We start from the raw sequence: 20,003 nt of genomic DNA on the forward strand, positions 1-20,003 counted from the left end.
GGCGGCCCGATGAGCCGCGCGCGGGCGGACGAGGACGAGTACTGGCACAGCTCCAAGTGCCGCGCCTTCACCTTTGACGACGACGACGACGAGCTCTGCCAGGTGCGGGGGGCCGCGGCCTCCCCCGGGGCGCCGCATGTACCAGGGGCGGGGGCGGGATCTGCCCTGCAGAACCCCCGGCCCCGGACAGCTCCTTGAGCCCTAGGCCGGGGCGGGACGGGAGCCTCCGGGGCTGGGGCGGCCTCACGTCGGCCTCACTCGGCCTCGCCTTCCCTCGCAGCTGAAGGAGTCTAAGCGGGCAGTAAACAGCCTCCGCGACATCGTTGACGATGACGACGACCTCGAGCGGGTCAGCTGGAGCGGGGAGCCCGTGGGCAGTAAGTGCGGTGCTGGCGGTTCAACTTGGGGCGCAGGCACAGGTGCAGCTCGAGCTCTGCCACCGGCACTTCTGCTGTGACGTGGGGTCTCACCCCTGGGGTGAATCCTGCTGCTTCCTTATCTGCCCTTCGCAGCTACAAGTGGGTGGTTGTGTCTGCTTGGCCCGTTAGGAGGGGGGTGAGATGAAGTTGCAGGTGCATGAATAAAAGGAGGGTGGGAGCAGACATGTGGCCTGTCCCCTGGCATCTCTGCCCATAGCGCAGAGGCTTGACGTTTTATGTCTGAGATTCCTTACGCTCAAAGGAAGGCACCTGTAGAATTAGGGGTGATGAGCTATTCCTACTCTGCCACCTGAACTGTTTCTCCTCGGATCCATTGTGCCTGGTTCCTGAGCTGTAGGCAGCTGAATTAAGCTATTTTAGCTGAAATGGAGACCAAATAGGAGCAGGTTCATCATCTTTTCACCATGACTGTGCTGAAAATGTACAAGCCGGACGGCACGGAGCTCAAGCCCACCACAGCGCTGTGTGTATGCTGCTGTCTGAGCCGATAGCTTCAGCCTTCAGAGCAGCCGTGTTTGTGCAGTGCCATAGGCAGGCCCATTGGCCTTGCCCTTCGGTGCTGCCCACATTCCTTTGGGGGCCGTGACCACTGGAGGCTGCTGCTGAGGTCGTTCAGTCATCAGCCAACCTGTGAATGTGGATGGACTCCCCAGAAAGTGCGTGTTGCACAGAGCCACAGATACCTCTTAGGAAGAGGCTTAAAATGCAGTTGAATCCTAGTGCTGGACCAAGTGAACCTTCACCCCCACATTTAATGAGTGAGAGGTCAGAGGGCGGCATCGCTCCCCTCACGCTATAACACATTATTTTCAGAGTCCGCTCTTTTCATCATCTTCTGACTTTGATTCTCCTGCTCATGTTTCCCCTTCCCTGCTGGCCTCTTCATGCCCCTTCCCTCTGATTAACTGTGTTTCTGCTTTCCCACGTTCAAAAGTTTACAAGTGGTCAAAGTGGTAGTGGCGTGACTGTGGAGACAGACAGACAGATGCACATGCTGCTTGCTGTGCCGAGATGAAGAAGGAAGGGCATGTTTTAGTTATCACCACATCCTAGTTTGATGGCAAAGCCCATTCTCGTCAGGCAGCATATCAGTCTCAGTGTGGCAGTACCTAGATGGGAATGCCTTGTTCCTTTCCAACCCAAGAAAACCTGTATCTTGCATCTTGGAGCAGGGAATGTGCTGTGCCCCTACAGTCCCTTTGAATGTTCAGGAGTGTATTAATGATCTGTTGTAACTAGGGGTGCACCAATAGAGATTTTTTGGGTCATATCAATGGCCAGCTTTTAAGGAGGCATATCAGCTGATGCCAATCCAATTTCTGATACAGCTGCATCCAGCTAGTAAGTCTGTTGTGGTAGACAGTTCAACACCCCCCATGGTGAGGGAGGGAGTGGGGCTGGGGCAGGGCGTGGGCCAGGTGGCATGGGGAGGGGGAGCATCTCCTGCCAGAGGATGGGGCATGTGCCCCCAGATCTGTGCAGGATAGGGCAGGCTGAGCTGCAGCTGTGGGCTGGGGCCAGGGGCTGGGGCCAGTCTGGCCAGGGGCTGTGCCGGGCTCTTCCTGGTGGGGGGGAGGGGGCTTAGGCCGTGCTACGCTTGGGGCAGGTGGCAGCAGTGCTGGGAGGTGGGGCTATGGGGGAGCTACAGTGAAATTTGGGGTGGCTGCAGCGGGCCCCCCCTCCCCCCCAGTAGCTGCTCTCCCAGCACTGCTGCTGCCGCCGCCCACCCCAAGCACAGCCCAGCCTAGCCTAGCCCAGCCCAGCCCCTGGCCCCAGCCTGCAGCTACAGCTCTCTCTCCCCAGTGCAGATCCGGGGGCACATGCCCCCTCCCCCCACCCCGGTGTCTTCCTGGGGTGCGTGTAGCAGTGGGAGCCGCTCCCCCTCCTCGCACTCCTCAGATAAGCCACAGCTCTGTCCTGCACCCTGCCCCACGCCGGCTGGGTAGCGCCACACCGCGCGTGGGGGGTAGGGGGGGCATTGAACTGTCTCCCCACACCTCTTCCATCCCCACTCCCCTTCCATCACAACAGCCTTACTAGCTGCATGCAGCTCTACAAGCTTCCAGGTTGCGCTCCTCACTGCCTGCGTGCTGCACTGCGGCTACGTACATGCACAGGGTATTTATCAGCCAAATTATCAGCCACTTCAGGCAGATTTCTGATATAGTCAATTTGCTTTATATCGGTGCCGATCCTATATCAAACTGATGCATCAGTGTACCTCTAATTGTAACATTCATTTAAGCCACATCTGCATGCACAATGCACTGTGCTGCTATCTTTCCAGAGATGAATGTGGGCAGCTTTTTAAACATCATCCCATCAGCTGGGGCCTCTTGAGCATAAATTGACAATGTTTTATAGAGGCAGAACATTGGCTGCAGTGGTTCCCCTGCTTTACCTGTAGCAGGTTAGGGTATTAAGTGTATGCTGTGTCAGTGTTGAGGGTAGTCTTGTGTAGAGTTTAGATGATGGTTGCATGGAATAATTTGGCTGGGGATGATCCTGGCTTAGGCAGGGGGTTGGACTAGATGACCTCTGAGGTCCCTTTTAGCCCTACTTCTCAATGACTCTATATGATTCATAGATGTAGGGTTGGAAAGCACCTAAGTAGATCATTAAGTCCGACCCTCTGCCTTGGGCAGGAGAGAATACTGGGCTCATATAATCCCAGCTAGGTAATTGTCAAGCCTCCTCTTAAAGACCCCCAAGGTTAGAGCCAGCACCACTTCCCTTGGAAGTTGGTTCCAGATCCTAGCTGCCCTGACTGTGAAATAGTGTCTTCTAATGTCCAGCCTGAATCTACTCTCAGACAATTTATGGCCGTTATTCCTTGTTACTCTGGGAGGTACACGGGTGAACAGGGCCTCTCCCATTCCCCGCTGGTTCCCCTTGATAAGTTTGTAGACAGCCACCACGTCCCCCCTCAGCTTTCTCTTGTGAAGGTTCAGACCCCATAGCCTCTCCTCCTCATAGGGTCTGCCCTGCTGTCCCTGGACCATGCGAGTGGCTCTCCTCTGGACCCTCTCGATGCTGGCCACATCTCTTCTAAAGTGCGGCGCCCAGAGCTGGATGCAGTACTCCAACAGGGGCCTGACCAGTATTGCGTAGAGGGGGAGGATCACCTCCTTGGCCCTGCTTGTGATGCATCTGTGGATGCACAACAAGGGGCAGTTGGCCTTACTGACCACGACCTCACAATGGCGGCCCATGTTCATTTTGGAATCAATAATGACTCCAAGATCTCTTTCTGCCACTGTGCGTTCAAGAAGGGAGTCCCCCAGCCTATAGGTATGCTGCTGGTTCTTACTGCCCAAGTGCAGTACCCTGCACTTGTCAGTATTGAATCCCATCCTATTTTCATTTGCCCCCCCCTGTAACCTGTCCAGGTCCAGCTGTATCCTGTCCCTCCCTTCTAGTGTGCGCACCTCGCCCCAGATCTTGGTGTCATTAATGAATTTGAACAGGGTGCTTTTCACCCGCTTGTCCAAGTTGCTAATAAAGAGATTGAACAGTATGAACCCAAGGACCGAGCACTGGGGGACCCCACTGTCCACATCCCTCAAGGTCGAATATGACCCGTCCACCACCACTCTGCGGTTGTGGTCCTTCAGCCAATTTCCAACCCATCTGACTGTGTAGGCATCAGTGCCACAGTTGCCTAGCTTTTTAATGAGAATGGGGTTGGAGACAGTGTCAAGGAAGTCCAGGAAGACTACATCCACCGTGACACCTGCATCCATTGATTTTGTGACCTGATTGTAGAAGGCAATCAGGTTGGTCTGATGGGACCTGCCCCTAATGAAGCCATGCTGGTGGTTGCCCCTGAGCATCGTCCCCGCTACCGGTCCTTCCCATATGTGCTCCATGAGTCTGACCGCTATGTGCTGTTTGATGAACTAGTACAATATCTGTTTAAGAAGGTAAAATATAGAATCCAGAATTGACCAGAGCATGCAAATTATTATTTTCATTATCTAGTGTCTTTGTTTCAAAGATGGCAGTTTTATGTCTTCTTTGTGAGTTACCAGCATTGTTCTTTTCCTGTAGGCATTTCTTGGTCGATCAAAGAGACAGCTTCCAGCAGCATTAGCCCTCCTGAGGGGAGCCTACAGAAGGGCTCTTCTTCCTATGCAGCCTTACCCAAGCAAGCCTCCTCATACTCCTTGAGCAGCTTCTTCAAAGGTAAACTCCCCTACTCAGCAGGGGCAAAAAGACCTTCTTGCAGGACTGTCCTAGAAGGTCTCATTTCCTTGTGAGTATTGCAGAATAGGGAGTAGCTGGTCTCTGCTTAGTCCACGATTTGCATCAGTTGCTTGTCAGTCATTACCAAGCACATCAGACTTGTATAAAATGGGGATGGGCTGATGTGCCCATCAAGATAAAGGAGCAGTCTGTGGAAGCTGCATCATCCAGAAGGCTGTGGTCCATGGAACAGAAAGTTGCTTGGATCAAGATGGAGTTTGGCATGTTGGGAGCTGTAGTTTCCACTAGCTGCCCATCTACTGGAGAGGAAAACGGGTCCATATGGAACTAATCTGGCCCATGTGGCCTATGCTTGGTTCTCTCTTCTATAGAGACAACAGGTAAATAACCTTCCCTGGAGTCAAGAAGGCTTCTAGTGTTGCATGCAAGATACTAGTGACAAGACCTTAGCATTGCTATGGTTCAGAGAGAATTGTGTTCTGCAGGAGTTCACCTCTGTCCTCTCCAAAGCTGAATTTTCTTGAGCGTCCTCTCTCCCATAGCTTGTTTTTATGGCTGCCCCCTTCTTGTATAGTAAGTGCCTTAGTGCTGGTGAAAGGTGCCAGGATAACAGTACCAGAGAATGAAGATTTCTATGCGGCCATAGCCCAGCTATACCTAAGCAGTCTCACCTTCCCCCTTCATTGACCCCAGTATATCTTGATCTTTAGAGGTAGCAGGGAATTTAGACTCCATATTACTGTCCTTGGTCTCTGGCAGCAAGAAGCCAGTTTCTTTGAGTGTTGAAGGTAGCTTGTGTGACAGAATGTAGGTTTGCTAGAAATTGGTCTGAAAGCCCCATGTATTTTCTCAAAGATCAGCCCTTTCTATACTGACGTAAGCTGGGACACTGGTTTGGAGTACAGTTCTGCATGCTATCTCCTCAGCTCACCAGCAGGAGGAAAGGTGGTTGAAAACCCCTCACTATTATTTGCTCTTTTCTTTCAGGCAGAAACAAACTTGGTAGTTTTCAGTCACTTTCTGATGGTAAGGCATTTTTATCTCTAACTTGTGGTGGGAAGGGCTGAAGGAGAATATTGTACATTTTCATAGGGGACTTCCACACAAATGATTTACAAAGCTGTGCGAGTCTTAGTTTCCTGATGAGGAAACTGAAACACTGGACTCAAGTCATCAGGGGGTCAACAAAAGTTCAGTGCAGTGATTTGTGGACACTGATGGATGGTTTCTGGATGGATTATGGATTCTGATTGAGGGTGTGAAATTCCTGTATCACTGTATGTCTGCATGTAAACGGAATCCACCATCTGCTGTCAGGGCTGTGTCGTGCATTGCTGAGACCAGGGACAATGGTTCCCATGTGAGAGACAACAAGTGGCTGCATCCCAGGTGAAACTGATTTTCTCCAGCATCTCTACAGGGGGGTCAGATTTGGAGATTGGAAAATTCCCAAATAAAAGTCACATAGGTCAGGTGTTAAAATCTCAGAGCTAGAAAGAGTGGGAGTAGAGGACACAAGTAAACAGACTTTCAGAGATGGAGCAGTCTTAGGCAGAGAACAGGAACTGTTGGTCCCGCCAAGGAAGAAGAAAATTGGCTGCAGGTGAGAGAGGCTCTATGGTTTGGAGGTGTGAGAGGATCCTGGATTCTTAAGACAATAACCAAATCCACTGTAACACTCATGAATGCTGAGAAAACCGAAGCAGGGACTTATGTACAGATGAGTGTTTGGTCTGTGTCCTGTGCCAGGTAAAGTAAGGCGTGACCAGCTTTAGGAACTCTAACGATATTTGTTATTTGATTCAACTATTTCCTGTCCCTGAGGAGGGGACCTGCAGCCCAGGGCTTTCACAAATGTGCCCATGTCTGGGAAAGGCTTCAGCTATAGAGGGCCAGTGCCAGACCTGGGGCAGCTGGGACACAGCTGCCCATCATTGTGAAGTGGCAGTGGACAGTGAGCCTGTGCCCAGTGCTAGAAAGAGCCAGAGCTGAGGGAGCTGCAGAGTACAAGGGCCCAGTGTGGCCCAACCCAGCTGCAGCCACTAGGGGGAGGTTACCGGGGCTGTGACTGGCAAAAATAAACTGCTGTCTCCTGACTCAGTCCTGCATGTGAGGCTCTAGACATGCTGCCTTCCTGTCAGACCTAACCCTCCTGTGTAGAGAATCCTTAAGGTTTGGGAGGAATGTCAGGTTCTAGTCTATATGTTATCAGACTCTGCCTTGCTAGGTCTGTGCCCATTCCAGGGTTTTGTGGGCTCTGCTTGGTCCATGGGGTTCTCTACCTAATCTGTGGGCCTTCCACTGAAAAAAAGCATGCTGGGGGTGGAACTGAGCCCAGGAAATGTTGGGAAGTGGGTGCAAATGAGGATTTTGGATGTGTTATTCAGGGTGCTGCCTTTTTCCTCCACAGCCCTCTCTGATGCAGGGGTTAAAAGCTATGCTCCAGAGCTGCGCAGACCAAAGGCGGACTACAAGGTGGGAGGTTGTGTGCATAATCCCAGGGTCACATGGAAAGTCGCGCAGAGTGGAAGAGGGTGGGATAATGAGGTTTCATGGGGAGTGACCAATCCTTCTTCCATTCTGGGGAGTGATGGGAAAGCATCCAGACAAGAGGTACAGTCCTTCTCCAGCCAGGAGGTAGCCCTTCACAGTAATAGAGCCTCAGACATTCCCTGTTCTCATATAGAAGGGAGGAATGCTGATGTGGACCCTAGCATTGTGTTGTCGTCGTCGTCATCCCCCATTCCCACCCCCTCCATTCCTACCTGAAGAGTCCTTCAACCTCAGCACAGGGCATTGCTGAATGATGCTTTGCTTGAAAGTCCTGCCACTGCTGCCCCAGCATTGACATTGGAGATAGCCTCCCAGCAAGAATGAAGCTGGAAATTGCAGTATTGTTGCAGGGTTGGGGGCATTGATCACAGAGCCACAGCTGCAGCAACATCTCCCTCCGAGGAACTGCAGTAACATACTGCTCCTTGGTGGTGCTGTCTTCCTGAATATGCTGCTTCTCTTGGCTGTGCCCTTCGAATCCAGAAATGATGCCAAAGAGGAAAACCTATATTAAAAGAGTCCTGTCCTGACCTGTATCCCAGGCTCCCCCAGAGGTGATTAAGCAAGGAAAGGGATTACATTGTGTATCAAATGGAGGTAGAAATACTAGTGATGGAATGAAATGAAGGCAGGGAAAAGTTCTACCAGTTTACGGAACAAGCTTCCTGACAGGTGGATCAGGCCAAGTCTCTGTCTTTTAGGGAGAGTGGTGGGGTCCCTGTTGCTTGGAACATTTAACATTAAGCTGTGCAAGGCCCTAGAAAAGTCCTTCAGGAGCCAGTACTGCATGGATCTTGTAGCAGAAGGGGCTGGATGGGACCAAAGAGGAATTCATGAGACCTGAATGAATGTTAAAAAGTTGACCTGGTTTTTTCTTGTTGCGGCCTTGTTGGTTCCCTCCCTCTCACTCTGCTTGAGGCAGCAATTCCAACCTGGTCACTTCCCTTTCCTGTCCTAGGGTTTCCAGGTCTGTCTGCTTTGTGTTGCCTGTGCTGCAGGGGAAGGCTGGCCCAAAGAGGCCATTTGGACATTCCCCGAATCCTTCCATCCCAGTCCAGAGTGTGGCAAATTTCTCTGCATGTTTTTGCCCCCATAAAAACAGCATACGGGGTGCAGGCTACTTGAAGTGGGGGAAATATTCCTTCTGAGATACAGCTGCCTTATACACAGGATAATGCACCTCACTCAAAGCTGCAGATAGCTGTTCATTTCACCTCTTGGCTCAGTCAGCCTGCCACTAGGTGGGTTTTGAGCAGAGGTCACTGCTAGCTGAGGGTGATTGGAGAATATCTCCTATAACAAAACCACTGCAGCAGCTGCCTGCAGTGATGCCTTTGGCGGAGAACCACGTTCTGACTATGCCACCTGGGGACCAAACCTTCCCTTTCACTGGGGCCCTGTGAGGTTGGGGTGAGGTATTTTGACAGGGTAGCATCAGGGGGAAGGACGTGCCCTTTCTGTGCCTCTATCTTTAGGATAGACTGGAGGTGGCTCATACTAGCTTTGTTGCAGTGGTCACTTTCATCAGCAGGAGCAGTTCATACGTACATGACAGCTGGCCTCCTGGGCACTGGGCTTTCTTGGCACCTGTGGTCCCAAGCAGTAACCAAATCAGTCTGCCTCCCTCCCCCACCACAGCTCCAGGAAAGAGTCACAGCTTTGACATCACCTCCCTGTTTAGACTGAATCAATCACCCAACCCAGTCCCTGCTGTTGTCCTGAGTTGGAAAGGCTATGGGGAAACTCCTTCCAGTTGCTGCAAGCCATGTGAAGAATCTTCACTGCATCTGTCCCAGCTGTAACCAAAATATGGGAGAAGCTCCCCAGCAAAACCTGAGGTAGCTTGGTCACACAGCACTTCTAGAACTTCAGAGGCTGCCTTGTGCTCTCTTGCAGGATTACAGCAGTGACTGGAGCCCCAAAGATACCATCAGACGGATGCAGAGGGGCAAGGTGAGGACATTACTTTTCCATGTGCTTGTAAGAGGGGAGCCTGGGTGTTCTCAAGCTGCTTGCCATGCTTCCTTTTGCCCATGTGTGGCAGAATTGGGGAGGGAATCCAGGCTGTTAGCTGCATGACCCCAGCAGGAACAATTTTTCAATGTCCTGTGCCTACTTAGGGCTTTATCAAGTAGCAGAGGAGAAAGCAGAGGACAGATCTCAAAAGGCCATGCCAGGCAGCCAGCATACATAAATCATTGGGTTGCTGCCAGAGCCTTTACTACTGCTGAATCCTCACAGCTGCTCCCATGGCCTGAGGTTATCTTTAGTGCTCTGGCTTCACAGGCTCATCATGGCAGAGCACCTGGGGCCACCTGTGGGGTTTTGGTTCCCATTATAGTGGGTGAAAGGAGATGGGTGACAGGACACTGGCTGAAACTCTCTACATAAGAGCTGTAGTTGACTCTGTGGGTTGTTTGAGTGTGTCCCTGTCTGTCTTCCCTTTTCGCTCCAGGTCTGCTCACTAGAGAGGTTCCGCTCCCTGCAGGAAAAGTTGATGCTCCTCGATGAAGCAGTTGCAGTGCATGATGGGAATGTCATTACTGCAGTGAGTCCTGCTCTGGCTGTATACCCCTGGGTGTAGTTGGGAGTGTGGCTGACAGGATGCCCCCTTAAAGGCTCCCTTTGTCTACTCAGCTATTCAGTTCCTTATTACTGTAAGGGTTGTTGAGTTGTGACCAGAAAGGGTCACAGCTGAGGGCCTTGAAGCTCCATGTTCTTAGCTGCAGCTTCAAAATTAGTTTGCTCAAAGCTGTCAGCATCATTTCTGAATCACTTCATCCTCTTGTATGGGATGGATCGAGCTACCTGCAGCTTCCTTCAGAAGAGTCTTCAGGGTGAGAGGTGGAAACCTGAGATTGGGTCCATGCAGCATGGCGATTCTAGAGGGCTTCTCATGTGGGCATAAGTTTTTCCCAGCATCTTTGGCCTTCCTGTGCATTGGCCGTGTTCTAGACCAGGGGCACTCAACCCCTGGACAGCGAGTCAGATCCAGCCAGCAGGGCTCCCCATAAATTTGGTGGTGGGTGAGTGGTGGCACAAACACTAGTACTGCTCCTTTCTGCCAAATTTCAAGACCTGTAAGGAGTCCCAGGCCCTTTACACTGGATTGGGCACCCTATCCCAGTGTGCAGGGTTAGGCAGGGGTAGTGCCAGGCCCCAGGGCCCAATCCTGGCATGCAAGGTCAGCACTAGGTCCCAAGGCCCAACCTTGGCATGCAGGGCCAAAAGGTTGAGCACCACTGTTCTAGGCTGTCTGACCCTTCCTACTCCAGCTTGGGGAGTGAGGTGGTGTATGCAGTCAGTAGAGTCCTTTGGAGACCTCCAAGATATGCTCTTCAAGTGCCCTCCATATTCTTACATCTTGGTATCATTTAGCCAAGCTGTAGAACAGGGTCTTTCAACCTTTTTAACAAGTGTACCCTTTCTGTCTCAAAGTTTCAGCTCATACCCCTTTATAATATTTTTTTTGTTTTTAGATGGGGGGTGGCAGATCAAGGCCCCACAGTGAGGGAGGGAATGGGTCTGAGGCTGGGGCAGGTGCTGCACAGCCTGAGTGGGTGGCATGGGACAGAGTCCCTAGCGGCTCATTTGGGGAGCACGGGGAGGGGAGGGCACGCAACATGGGAGGGCATGCAGGGGGGTGCCCCCAGATCTGTGTGCAGGATGAGGGCAGGTTGCCACTGCGGAGGGAGCAGATTGAGGCCCCAGCGATGGGGGAGGGAGTGGGGCTGCCCAGCTAGGGTGGGGCATAGGCCTGAGCCACTCCAGGGGCAAGAGAGAAAGGGCAGCTCCCACTACGACACACACCCCTGGGAGGGCATGTGGGCTTCTGTCCCTGGATCTGCGCAGAACAGGATGGACAGCACCATGCTCTTCCCAGCGGGGTGCTGGGCCAGGCTGTGCTCCAGGCAGGCAGAGGTGATGCTGGGACAGGAGCTGTCAGAGGGGCTGCAGCCACTCCAGAATTTGCCATAGCCCCCTCCCAATGCCCCCTCCCAGTGTAGCCCGGCCCAACACCCCCTCTGAAAACAGCATAGCGCTGCCCTGGCCTGCAGCAGCAGCCCGTCTCACCCTGTGCAGATCCGGGGGCATGCGCCCCACCATGCCCTCCGCCCTCTCTGCGTGTGGCTCTGTCCCGTGCCCTGCCCCAGCCCCACTCCCTTCCCCACCACTGGGGCCTCATTCTGCCCTCCCCACACCCCTTCCCCTGCAACAGACTTACCAGCCAGACCCGGCTGCTCTCCACACTTCCAGGCTGCACTCCTGGACGCCTGCTGCTGTGCTGCAGCTGCGCACACTCACACAGCATTTATCAGCCACACTATTGGCCATGTCAGTTCTGCATATCCCCAACTACCTTTGTAAGTACCCCTAGGGGTATGTGTACCCCCACAACCACTGCTGTAGAAGATTCAGCAGGTCTGCTTGCCAGCTCAGGGAGTGGAAGGTATCCTGGGTGTCTATGGCCTGCCCAGGGTGCCAGTACATGCCAGTAGTACTCAGTAAAAGTTGCAAATCCTGAGTGGGGTTAGGACATCTGTGGCTGACTGAACTTCCCAGGAAACTTCTGACAGGCCTTACCTAATGGCAGCATCTGTCTGGATGCTGGTTAGGATTCATTGCCTCAGCTAAGGGATGTCTATTCTGCTTGCAGGTTCTGATATTCTTGAAGAGGACACTGAAGAAAGGTATGTATGTCTGTGAGGTGACTGGGCCCTGTGTGTTTCTCAGTGAAGAGGGAGAGGCTCAATTCTCTTGCCTACAGCAAATTGGGGACAGAGAAGGGCTGGGATGTCACTTTCTGTTCACCTAACCAAGGGATCTGTGCATGAGTAGGACACTCCCTCAATTCCAGGTGCAGGGGGAGGGGTTTGGTGCTGGTTGGGGAGCTTCTAAGAGACTTTGTACAAGGTAGTGGGGGTTGGGGTGAATGAGAGACCCTATGCGAGAGGAGATAGAGCTATGTACCACAGAGTGTTCATCTAATAGCCTGGTGGATCTGGACTCGCTTCCAAGACAACTGGTCACTAGAGGAGGGCTGTAATTCAGGTTGCTGGGTTTTGAAGATCTTTTTAGTTCTCCTCCAGCTTCTAGCAGCTCCACCCATCCTGAAGCAGCCCAGGCCTGGCCAGCAAGCTGCTTTCAGGTGGCTCTTCACTGACATTTTGTGTGCATCTTCCCACCCAGAGATCCTCTTCCATGAGCTGGAAGTGCGGCAGGTGGCTCTGCGCCATCTCATCCATTTCCTCAGAGAATCAGGGGAACAGAAGCTACTCCTTGACCTATTCCGGTAAGGATCCCTGCTTGTCCCGTGGCTTGCCTGAAAACCCCACCTGTATCTGGACCAAGCACTGGGCAGTGCTGAGTAGAGGTAATTCTTTCTTTCTCTTCACAGGTTCCTTGACAGAACTGAGGAGGTTGCTGTGAGTATTCCCAGGGGTTGTCATTCTGTTCCTTCTCGTCTGTGTAGCTTGTGTGAGGTGGGGATCCACAAAGAGGCTGCAAGCAAACACCTGATATCTCCACTCTCCACAGCACAAGCTGCTGTGACTGGAGTATGGGGCTGGGAGGGGCTGGTCAGCAGGGGGCATGGAATAGTCAGCTTGCAGGTTTGAACCCACGTCTCCCTTTGTGGAAGGGGTTTCCTGAGCCTACTCCCTTCAGGGCAGCTCTTTCTTTTCTGTCCTCTCCCTTCAGCTGTCCCAGTACCGGGAGCATTTGAACATCCAAGATGCGGATAAACGAAAAGAGTTTCTTAAAGGCTGCATTGGGTAAGTAGAGAACATGGGGAGACTGGAGATGTGGTGAAGAATAAGAAGTGCAGACATCAGGCGCCAGTAGGGTTGCTGGGACATACAAAGTTAAAGGGTCATATTCTCACTGTTGCATAGAGGTTTTGGTCACAGGCCCCAGGAGGAGCCTGGTGCTTACTAGTCCAGCCTCATTTTCTCTTAAACTGAGGATGGAGAGGTCTCGGGAAGTTGCTTACCGTTTTGGCTGATGAGGTGGGATGGGGGTGCCTGGTGAAGTTCTCTGAGGAAGTATCAGTTGCAAGGTTCTGAGCTCCCTCCATGCAATTTGCTTCCTTGATTGGAGCCCATTGGAAAGAGCAGTGAGATTGTGGGAAGGTGAGAACTTGAAATTGTACTTTCTCTCCCAGAACCTTGAGGTGGGTGAGGCCAGTGGCAAGCAATAGCACAGGGACTGCATCCCTAGGGCAGTGCTCTGGGGAAGCGGGGTCCCTCCAAAGACCATGTAACAAGAACTGCTGACATTGACCATCCTTTTTTGCTGGCTAGGCTGCCGTTTTCAGCTGAAGATGCTGCTCATGTTCAGGACCATTATACACTCCTGGAGAGACAGATCATCATTGAGGTAAAGAGCCTTCTCTTTGGCAGTGGGGCTGTTTGAGAGCTGTCTGTGCTCCAGCATCAGACTGGCCTGTTCTGAAAAGAATGAGAAGTTGTCATGGCTTTAGCCAGTTGGTCTGTGATCTTTTAAGGTCATGCAGGCCTTTGTGGTAGGCAACCCACCAAGCTGTTGATTTGTGACTTGGACTACGTCACATGCTGGATGTGACACTCAGACTGAGAGCTCTGAAGTCCCATTGAGCTGGTTTGGTTGAAATTGGGCTCATTCCCCTGAGAACTGGGAGAGGCCTGGCTCAGCAGCATGGCTGGCCTGGTTCTCACACAGTTTGTCTTCCCCCAACTCTTCTGCAGGCGAACGACCGGCACGTGGAGTCATCTGGGCAGTCAGAGGTATTTCGGAAATATCCCCGAAAGGCCTTGATTCTCAACATGCCACTGGTGACCACCCTCTTCTACTCTTGCTTCTACCACTACACAGAGGCAGAGGTGGGTGCAACAATGGGAGTGGTCAAGGGTTCTGGCACATAATGCTGGTGCCCGTGATGTGGGTCATTGAAGCTTTGCTAGTGTGCCATCTTCAGCAGCTTAGGAAGGAGGTTTCACACCCCCACAAGGCCCTCAGAGAATCCTAATATTCTAGAGTAGAATCTGGCCCCTCTGAGCTTTGAAAGATGGCCATTTTCACCTGTCACAACAGCTGTTCCAGAAGCTGTGGCACCTTGAGCTACTTCCAAGATTGCAACTAAATCTAGCATATAAGAGATTCACTTGACTCTTGTCCTCTTGAGCCCCAGGTATGGAACAGTGACCTCCCGAGTATTGAGGGAACCCCAGACTTGAGGGCATGGGAAGGACCCACTCCCAGAGTGCTGAGGAGGAGATGGGAAGGGTCTCTTCTTCCTGTAATCTCCATTTCCAAACTAGCACTAGCAGCCTCAGTACAGGCCTGGATCTCAATCTGAAGGAATGAGGGCTGCAAGTTCCAGGCTGAATCCCTATCCCCTTCCGCCCGTTTCCTCTTCAGTGTCTGTTGTTTGTGTGTCTTTCTGCAGGGGACATTCAGCAGCCCAACCAACCTGAAGAAAACCTTCAAGGTGAGGAGCACCAGTTGAAAAGAGCCAGGGGTGGGGCTGGGGACTGCCAGCAGTGTGGATTGTTCACTCAGCAGGGGAAGGAGTGCTGCTGCCATGAATGGAAATGCAGGCATAGAGCTGATCCTGAAAAACAGGCAGAAGGGGAGCAGGAGCAGACCCAGCTTGGTGGTTGGGTAGCATGTGAGCTGTGTGGGCACTGCTGGGCTTAGCTGGGACCCAGACCCATCCAAGGGACAAGGGAGGAGGCTTGGCTGTATGAGCCGGCTGGAAGTTCTGTGGGGAAGCTGGGCTTGACCAGCCCCTTGTGCTTTACTTTGAGCCCAGGCTCTGAGAAGTGTTTCACTTTCCTGGAGTGAGCTCCCTTGGCCTCACCTTTCTGCCCTTTGCTGTCCCTGTGTGAGGTGCTGCCTTGCTTCCTGTGTCATGAGAAGGTGAGATCCATTCACATCCCTACCAGCTGCAGTCTGCTGTGCCAGCTGGGACTGCTCCCCCCCCCCAGCTACGGTGTAAAGAGTTGGCCAGGCAGGGGGCCTGAGCTAGGTAATGCTGCCCCAGTAGGGGTCACTGATTTCCTTCCTCTCCACTCCCCCTGCAATGCATTTGCTGTACAGCCAAGCTGAGCATGTGATTCATGAGGCTTGTCATCTCAGTAGTTGACATGCTACCCACCCGCTCCCCTCAGAGTCTTGAGCTCTGCTGTTGTTCATACCATTTGGTACCTTTGCCTTGCAGATCCCAGATAAACAGTATGTGCTGACGGCCCTCGCTGCACGTGCCAAGCTGCGAGCCTGGCATGATGTAGATGCCTTGTTTACCACCAAGGTGAGGGAGAGGACCCTTGGGGATGGGTCCCAGCAATGGCTGTCTCCTGGCCCTTTCCCCTCTGTCCCTCTGGCTCTAGGGTAGCAAACTGTCCACCTGCCTTCCTTCCTTACATGACTTATCCTCTGCTGATGTTGCTGTCTCCTGAGTGCCCTGCTCCAATACTGGGAATACTCTGGCATGCCCTGGAATTAGCAGGAGAACTGTGACTTGTTCTGCCTGGCCTCACTGTGGTTGGGGGCCTCAGAGGGAATTGCCAGAAGCTTCTCATAGGATGACTATCCTTAAAGCAGCTGAAATGGTTTCACTGCTGCTCCAGGCAGCTCAGCCAGAGAAGGAGCCTCCCTGGTGGCTGCCTTCAAGCCCTTTGTGAGCCCAGCTGCCAGGCCTAGCTTTAGCATCTGGCAGGGAAAAACAGCATCTTGTATCAAGGGCAGCTTGCTGCCCTGGAGTCCTATGAAATGTGTTCACTGGGTGGAGAAGTCCTAGTGGCTCTCCTGCTCTCCACCCAGGTCTGTTAGCTCATGACCCTACTTTCCACCCTCTTGGGGGTACCCCTCTTGTAAAGCTTGGTGCTAATTGGGCTGTGGTTTCAGAACTGGCTGGGCTACACCAAGAAGAGAGCCCCCATTGGTTTTCATCGGGTGGTGGAGGTCTTGCAGCGGAACAATGCCCCCGTGCAGGTGAGTGAGAGAGGCTTCTCCTGTGGAGTGCATCAGGTACTTTGCCTCCTTCCATCCTTGCACAGACCTTTGGGCCACTGTCTGGTGTCCCTTTCACTTTTAGCACTGGCCCAAACCAGGAGGTCACTTAGCTGTGCAGTATCTATTACCTGTGGAGTACTTGTTCCTTCCTGATCCACCAGGAGCAGCTTGGAGAAGGGGACTGATCCCCCATGGCTGGTGCTTGGCATCCACAGCTGAAGACAATGATGGACTTTTCCAAGCACAGCTTCTTTTGTTTGTACCAGCTCTGCTTCCAACACATGGATGTTGCAGGCATGTGATGTCCTCTTGGACAAAGCAGCTGCCAGGGAAGCAACTTGGTGGAGGTGGGGGCTGTGAAGGAGTTAGCAGAGAGGAGCAGTAGCAGGTTCTTTAGGGTTGGATTGTAGGATGTGATGCCCCTGAATGAGCCAAGCCATCCCTCTCCCAGGCAATACATGTAATGCTGCCCGCCGTAGGTTTCTACACCCTGCACTTGCGCTAAGGATTATTTTAATCTCTGGGAGTGGAACTGCCTTGTTGATGGATTGGAAGGGTCCTTTAGCCAAGGTTTGAGGCTCCTTTTGCCCCCTGAGGAGTCCTAAGCAGGCTCATCCCATCCACTTGCTATGCTGGGATCACAGAGTAGGGCCAGCTCTTAAAGCAGCCTGGTTCCTTCACTACCCATAGAGAGGTTGGTAGGCTGGAGTGGGGGTGGGAGGGCAAGTACCATTACATTGAGCTCTGCTGATGCTTCTTCTCTTCCCACCCAGGTGCTGCAGGAGTATGTGCGCCTGGTGGAGGACGTGGACATAAGGTTGAACTTGGCCACAAAATACAAGTGCCATGATGTAGTTATCGACGTGAGTCCCTGCTGGACATGGGGGAGGGTAGTGCACAGGCATCCTGTCCCCTCACCCGGTGCACATGGGTGGCAATAGGTTCCCTATAGGCCCCTCTACTTACAGTTGTGTGCCCAGCTCCTTTTCCTGTGGCTTTGCTTTTCCCTGTAGCTAGTGTCTGCATCATCCTCCCAAAAGTAGGCAAGGTGTTAGAGCAGCCCCTGGGGCTTGTGTCTTCCCCAGCATTGGCTGTCTAGATCCAGTATGTGGGGGTGGAGGGGCAGGGGAAAGGAGTGAAGCCTGGAATCCTTGGGCTGAACACTGGGATAGAGACCCACAAAGAAATCCGCTTCGCTTAGCCAGGCCCTGGTGTTGCTGTTTTCCTAGACATACAGAGACCTGAAGGATCGTATCCAGCTGCTAGCATACAGGTGTAAGGTGGAGCGGGGCTCTTCAGAAGAGGACAAGATTGACAGCATCCTCAGTAACTCAGTAAGAAGCAGTTCCCCAGATCACACAATTGTACAAAGCCTGCAGAGCTGCCTTCTTGAGAGCCTCATCTGAGATGGGCAGGAGATTGGTTGGTGCCTTGCATTGGGATCTTTCTGTCATTTTGACCCCTCTTCCTGCTAGGAAGGTACCAGTCTAGGTCACTGGTGCTCAGCCTTGTTGATCTGGCCTGTTGGGGGAAGCTGCCCCATCTGTCCACAGGCCAGATCCAGCCAGTGATCTCCCATCTGGCACCTGGGGCAGGTGCAGTGGGTACCATTCCGTCACACAGAGGGGGGCAGAGGAGCAGCCCAGCCCCAAGCTTGCCCCACAGGCAGGGGGTGTGACTTGGCCCTGTTTGGGAGGCGGAGGGGGAAGGTGGCCCCAACCTGGCTCTGTGGGGGCAGGGAGCGTGGCCAACCTTAATGCGTACTGCTCCTCCTCCACCAAATTTCCTAACCTAGAGGGATCTCTGCGGGTTGGATGCCAAAGCTCCATGGGCTGCATTTGGCCTGTAGGCCAGAGGTTGAGTACCCTTGTCTAGGTGGAGGGAGTTTACTGTCGGGCACTGGATGCACAGATAGGAGTGGCAATCTGCTGCAAAGAGATGGTTATCTTCGCTTTCAGGGAGATTTACAGGGATGAGCTCCTTTCTGATGGTCCACTGTGGGCACAACCTGCCAAGTGACACTTTTGTGGCCAGTTGGAATTGAAGGGTTATTTTCCCTCCAGTGCTGAATTTTGAGCCTGCAACAAGTCACTGTCTGACCTGAAACAGTGCGTCAGGAATGACTGTGTTAGGATCTGTGCTCAGTAGGTTGTCTCGGGCAAGCTCCTTTTTGTCCATGCCTTGGCTTCTCCAGCTGTCCCAGAGGAGTCCTGATCCACCCTCCAGAGAGATTGGGAGGTTCTATGTAGAAGGATCATCTCTGGCACTCCATCACTACTGTTTGTACTCCTTGCATGTCACTCTTTTGGAGCTGTGACACTTGCCTGGTGAATTTCACTTCCTGATTCTAGTCTGTTTCTGCTGCTGGTTCCATTACCAGCCCAGGGCTGCTGGGTTTGGCTTCCCCACACTGCAGGGAAATGCTGGACTTTTATTAAACCACACTGCAGTGTTACTTTATAAACCTACGCGCCTTGTCATTTGCTGGCCTCTGTGTGGGGCCTGTTGTCTTTCATGGTGCTTGGCTGTGTTCCCAGGGATCTGAGCTGCCACCAGCATTGATGCTTAGTTGCATTTTATTTTGCTTTTCTTTCAGCAAATCCGATGGAAGAACTGAGAACTGTCTGCCCACCATCCCAATGTGCCATTGCCTCTGCCAGTGAGAGGGGAAAACCAGAGAGCCAGACTTGTCACCCATGGAGCAAGCTCCGTTTCTCTTCATTGCATGGTTTATATCTTGTTGAGCAGTGCCTAGGGCTCCTGGACAAGCAGGTATCCAGGCTGGGGCAAGGCAAACCCAACTCTCTGGCCAGTGAAATAAGATGCTAACAAACCAGCACTGATGCTCCTGTAATGGACTAAGCCCTGAAGTGGCTGTGGCTTCAGTGTACAGAGAAAAATAGGCCAAGTGGGTGCTGCTTCTGCTTTGTACAGAATTAGGGCTCCTTCAAGTCAGAGAAGGAGGACAGTTGCCCTTAACTAACCCTTTTAAAGGATAGAGGTGACCAGCCCCAGTGCCACCCCAGCTGGCTTGGACTCAGGCAGTGGTGGCTGTGTCAAGAGCAAAACCCTAGGAGCCTCCGATGTTACCCTAGGAGAAGCAGCCTTCAGGGGAACTTCTGTAGAGTGCCAAGGGAATAACCCGACTGCCTGGGCTGCTGCACCAGCCCTTACACTCGGAGAAGCTGGGAGCTCTGGAGCTTGGGTGGATTGTGGAAGGAATTGCTGATCGCTCCCTGCAGGGGCTGAGCATGCCAACTCCAGGAAGTTCCTGGGAGCTGTTTCTTCTTCCTGGGCTTTGTTGGGAAGGTTTTTTGTTGCATCCTCCCCAGAAAAGGAGGTTTCTCCCAGGCTTCCTGCCAGCTTCGTTTCTTCAGACCTCATCTCTGTTCCTTAAATAAAGCTGCATCCTGCCTCTACATCTGGCTCCTCATTGTTTACTTCCTGCTCCAAGCATTTTGCTATCACCATGAGCCCTGAGCAGGAGGAAGTTTTCCTACATCCTGTAAGGTGGGCACAGGCGATGCCTCTATCCCCAGGGCCACAGTGAATGGGACTGGGAGCAGCTTTGTCCTTAAGGAGAGGATTATCCATATGATCTCCCTGCAGATATGTTTGACTGTGAGTGCTGCTGGGGAGCTCTCAGCAGAAAAATGGGGCTACTCAAGCCAATAGAGGCCATATGAAAGTCTGAGGACAGAATTGGGCTTCAGAGCCACCCTCTCCCCACCTGTGCTTCCTCCTCTTTGCTCAAAATGCAGTTCTGGAGAACTAAATGCTGAGCCGTGGCATTCAGAAGAGGGGCAGGAT

At 52.6% G+C, this 20,003-nt stretch overlaps 1 protein-coding gene across 2 annotated transcripts; it reads left to right on the forward strand.

The window, feature by feature from the left end:
• The first annotated feature begins 6 nt into the window (after positions 1-6).
• VIPAS39 (VPS33B interacting protein, apical-basolateral polarity regulator, spe-39 homolog) lies at positions 7-19,612 on the forward strand. 2 transcript variants are annotated; one of them, XM_006035948.2, is made up of 19 exons: positions 7-102; positions 281-377; positions 4,491-4,625; positions 5,634-5,672; positions 7,057-7,121; positions 9,096-9,152; positions 9,655-9,747; positions 11,857-11,890; positions 12,390-12,492; positions 12,598-12,625; positions 12,900-12,973; positions 13,502-13,577; positions 13,925-14,059; positions 14,626-14,667; positions 15,400-15,489; positions 16,086-16,172; positions 16,967-17,056; positions 17,423-17,527; positions 18,790-19,612. In XM_006035948.2, exons 1-19 carry the CDS (start codon positions 10-12, stop codon positions 18,808-18,810), a joined length of 1,464 nt encoding a protein of 487 aa, XP_006036010.1. In that variant the 5' UTR covers positions 7-9; the 3' UTR covers positions 18,811-19,612. The 2 variants fall into 2 exon arrangements, with proteins under 2 accessions (XP_006036010.1, XP_025047967.1); XM_025192182.1 differs by lacking the exon at positions 17,423-17,527.
• Positions 19,613-20,003: the final 391 nt, after the last annotated feature.

Source organism: Alligator sinensis, unplaced genomic scaffold (assembly GCF_000455745.1).
Source record: "Alligator sinensis unplaced genomic scaffold, ASM45574v1 scaffold1185_1, whole genome shotgun sequence".
Classification (NCBI taxonomy): Eukaryota; Metazoa; Chordata; order Crocodylia; family Alligatoridae; genus Alligator; species Alligator sinensis.

Coding starts and splice junctions, on each gene's coding strand:
- VIPAS39 (XM_006035948.2), top strand. CDS start 10: ATGAGCCGCGCGCGGGCGGACGAGGACGAGTACTGGCACAGCTCCAAG. Junction 4,626..5,633: donor CTTGAGCAGCTTCTTCAAAG/GTAAACTCCCCT, acceptor CTTTTCTTTCAG/GCAGAAACAAACTTGGTAGT. Junction 13,578..13,924: donor AGAGACAGATCATCATTGAG/GTAAAGAGCCTT, acceptor ACTCTTCTGCAG/GCGAACGACCGGCACGTGGA.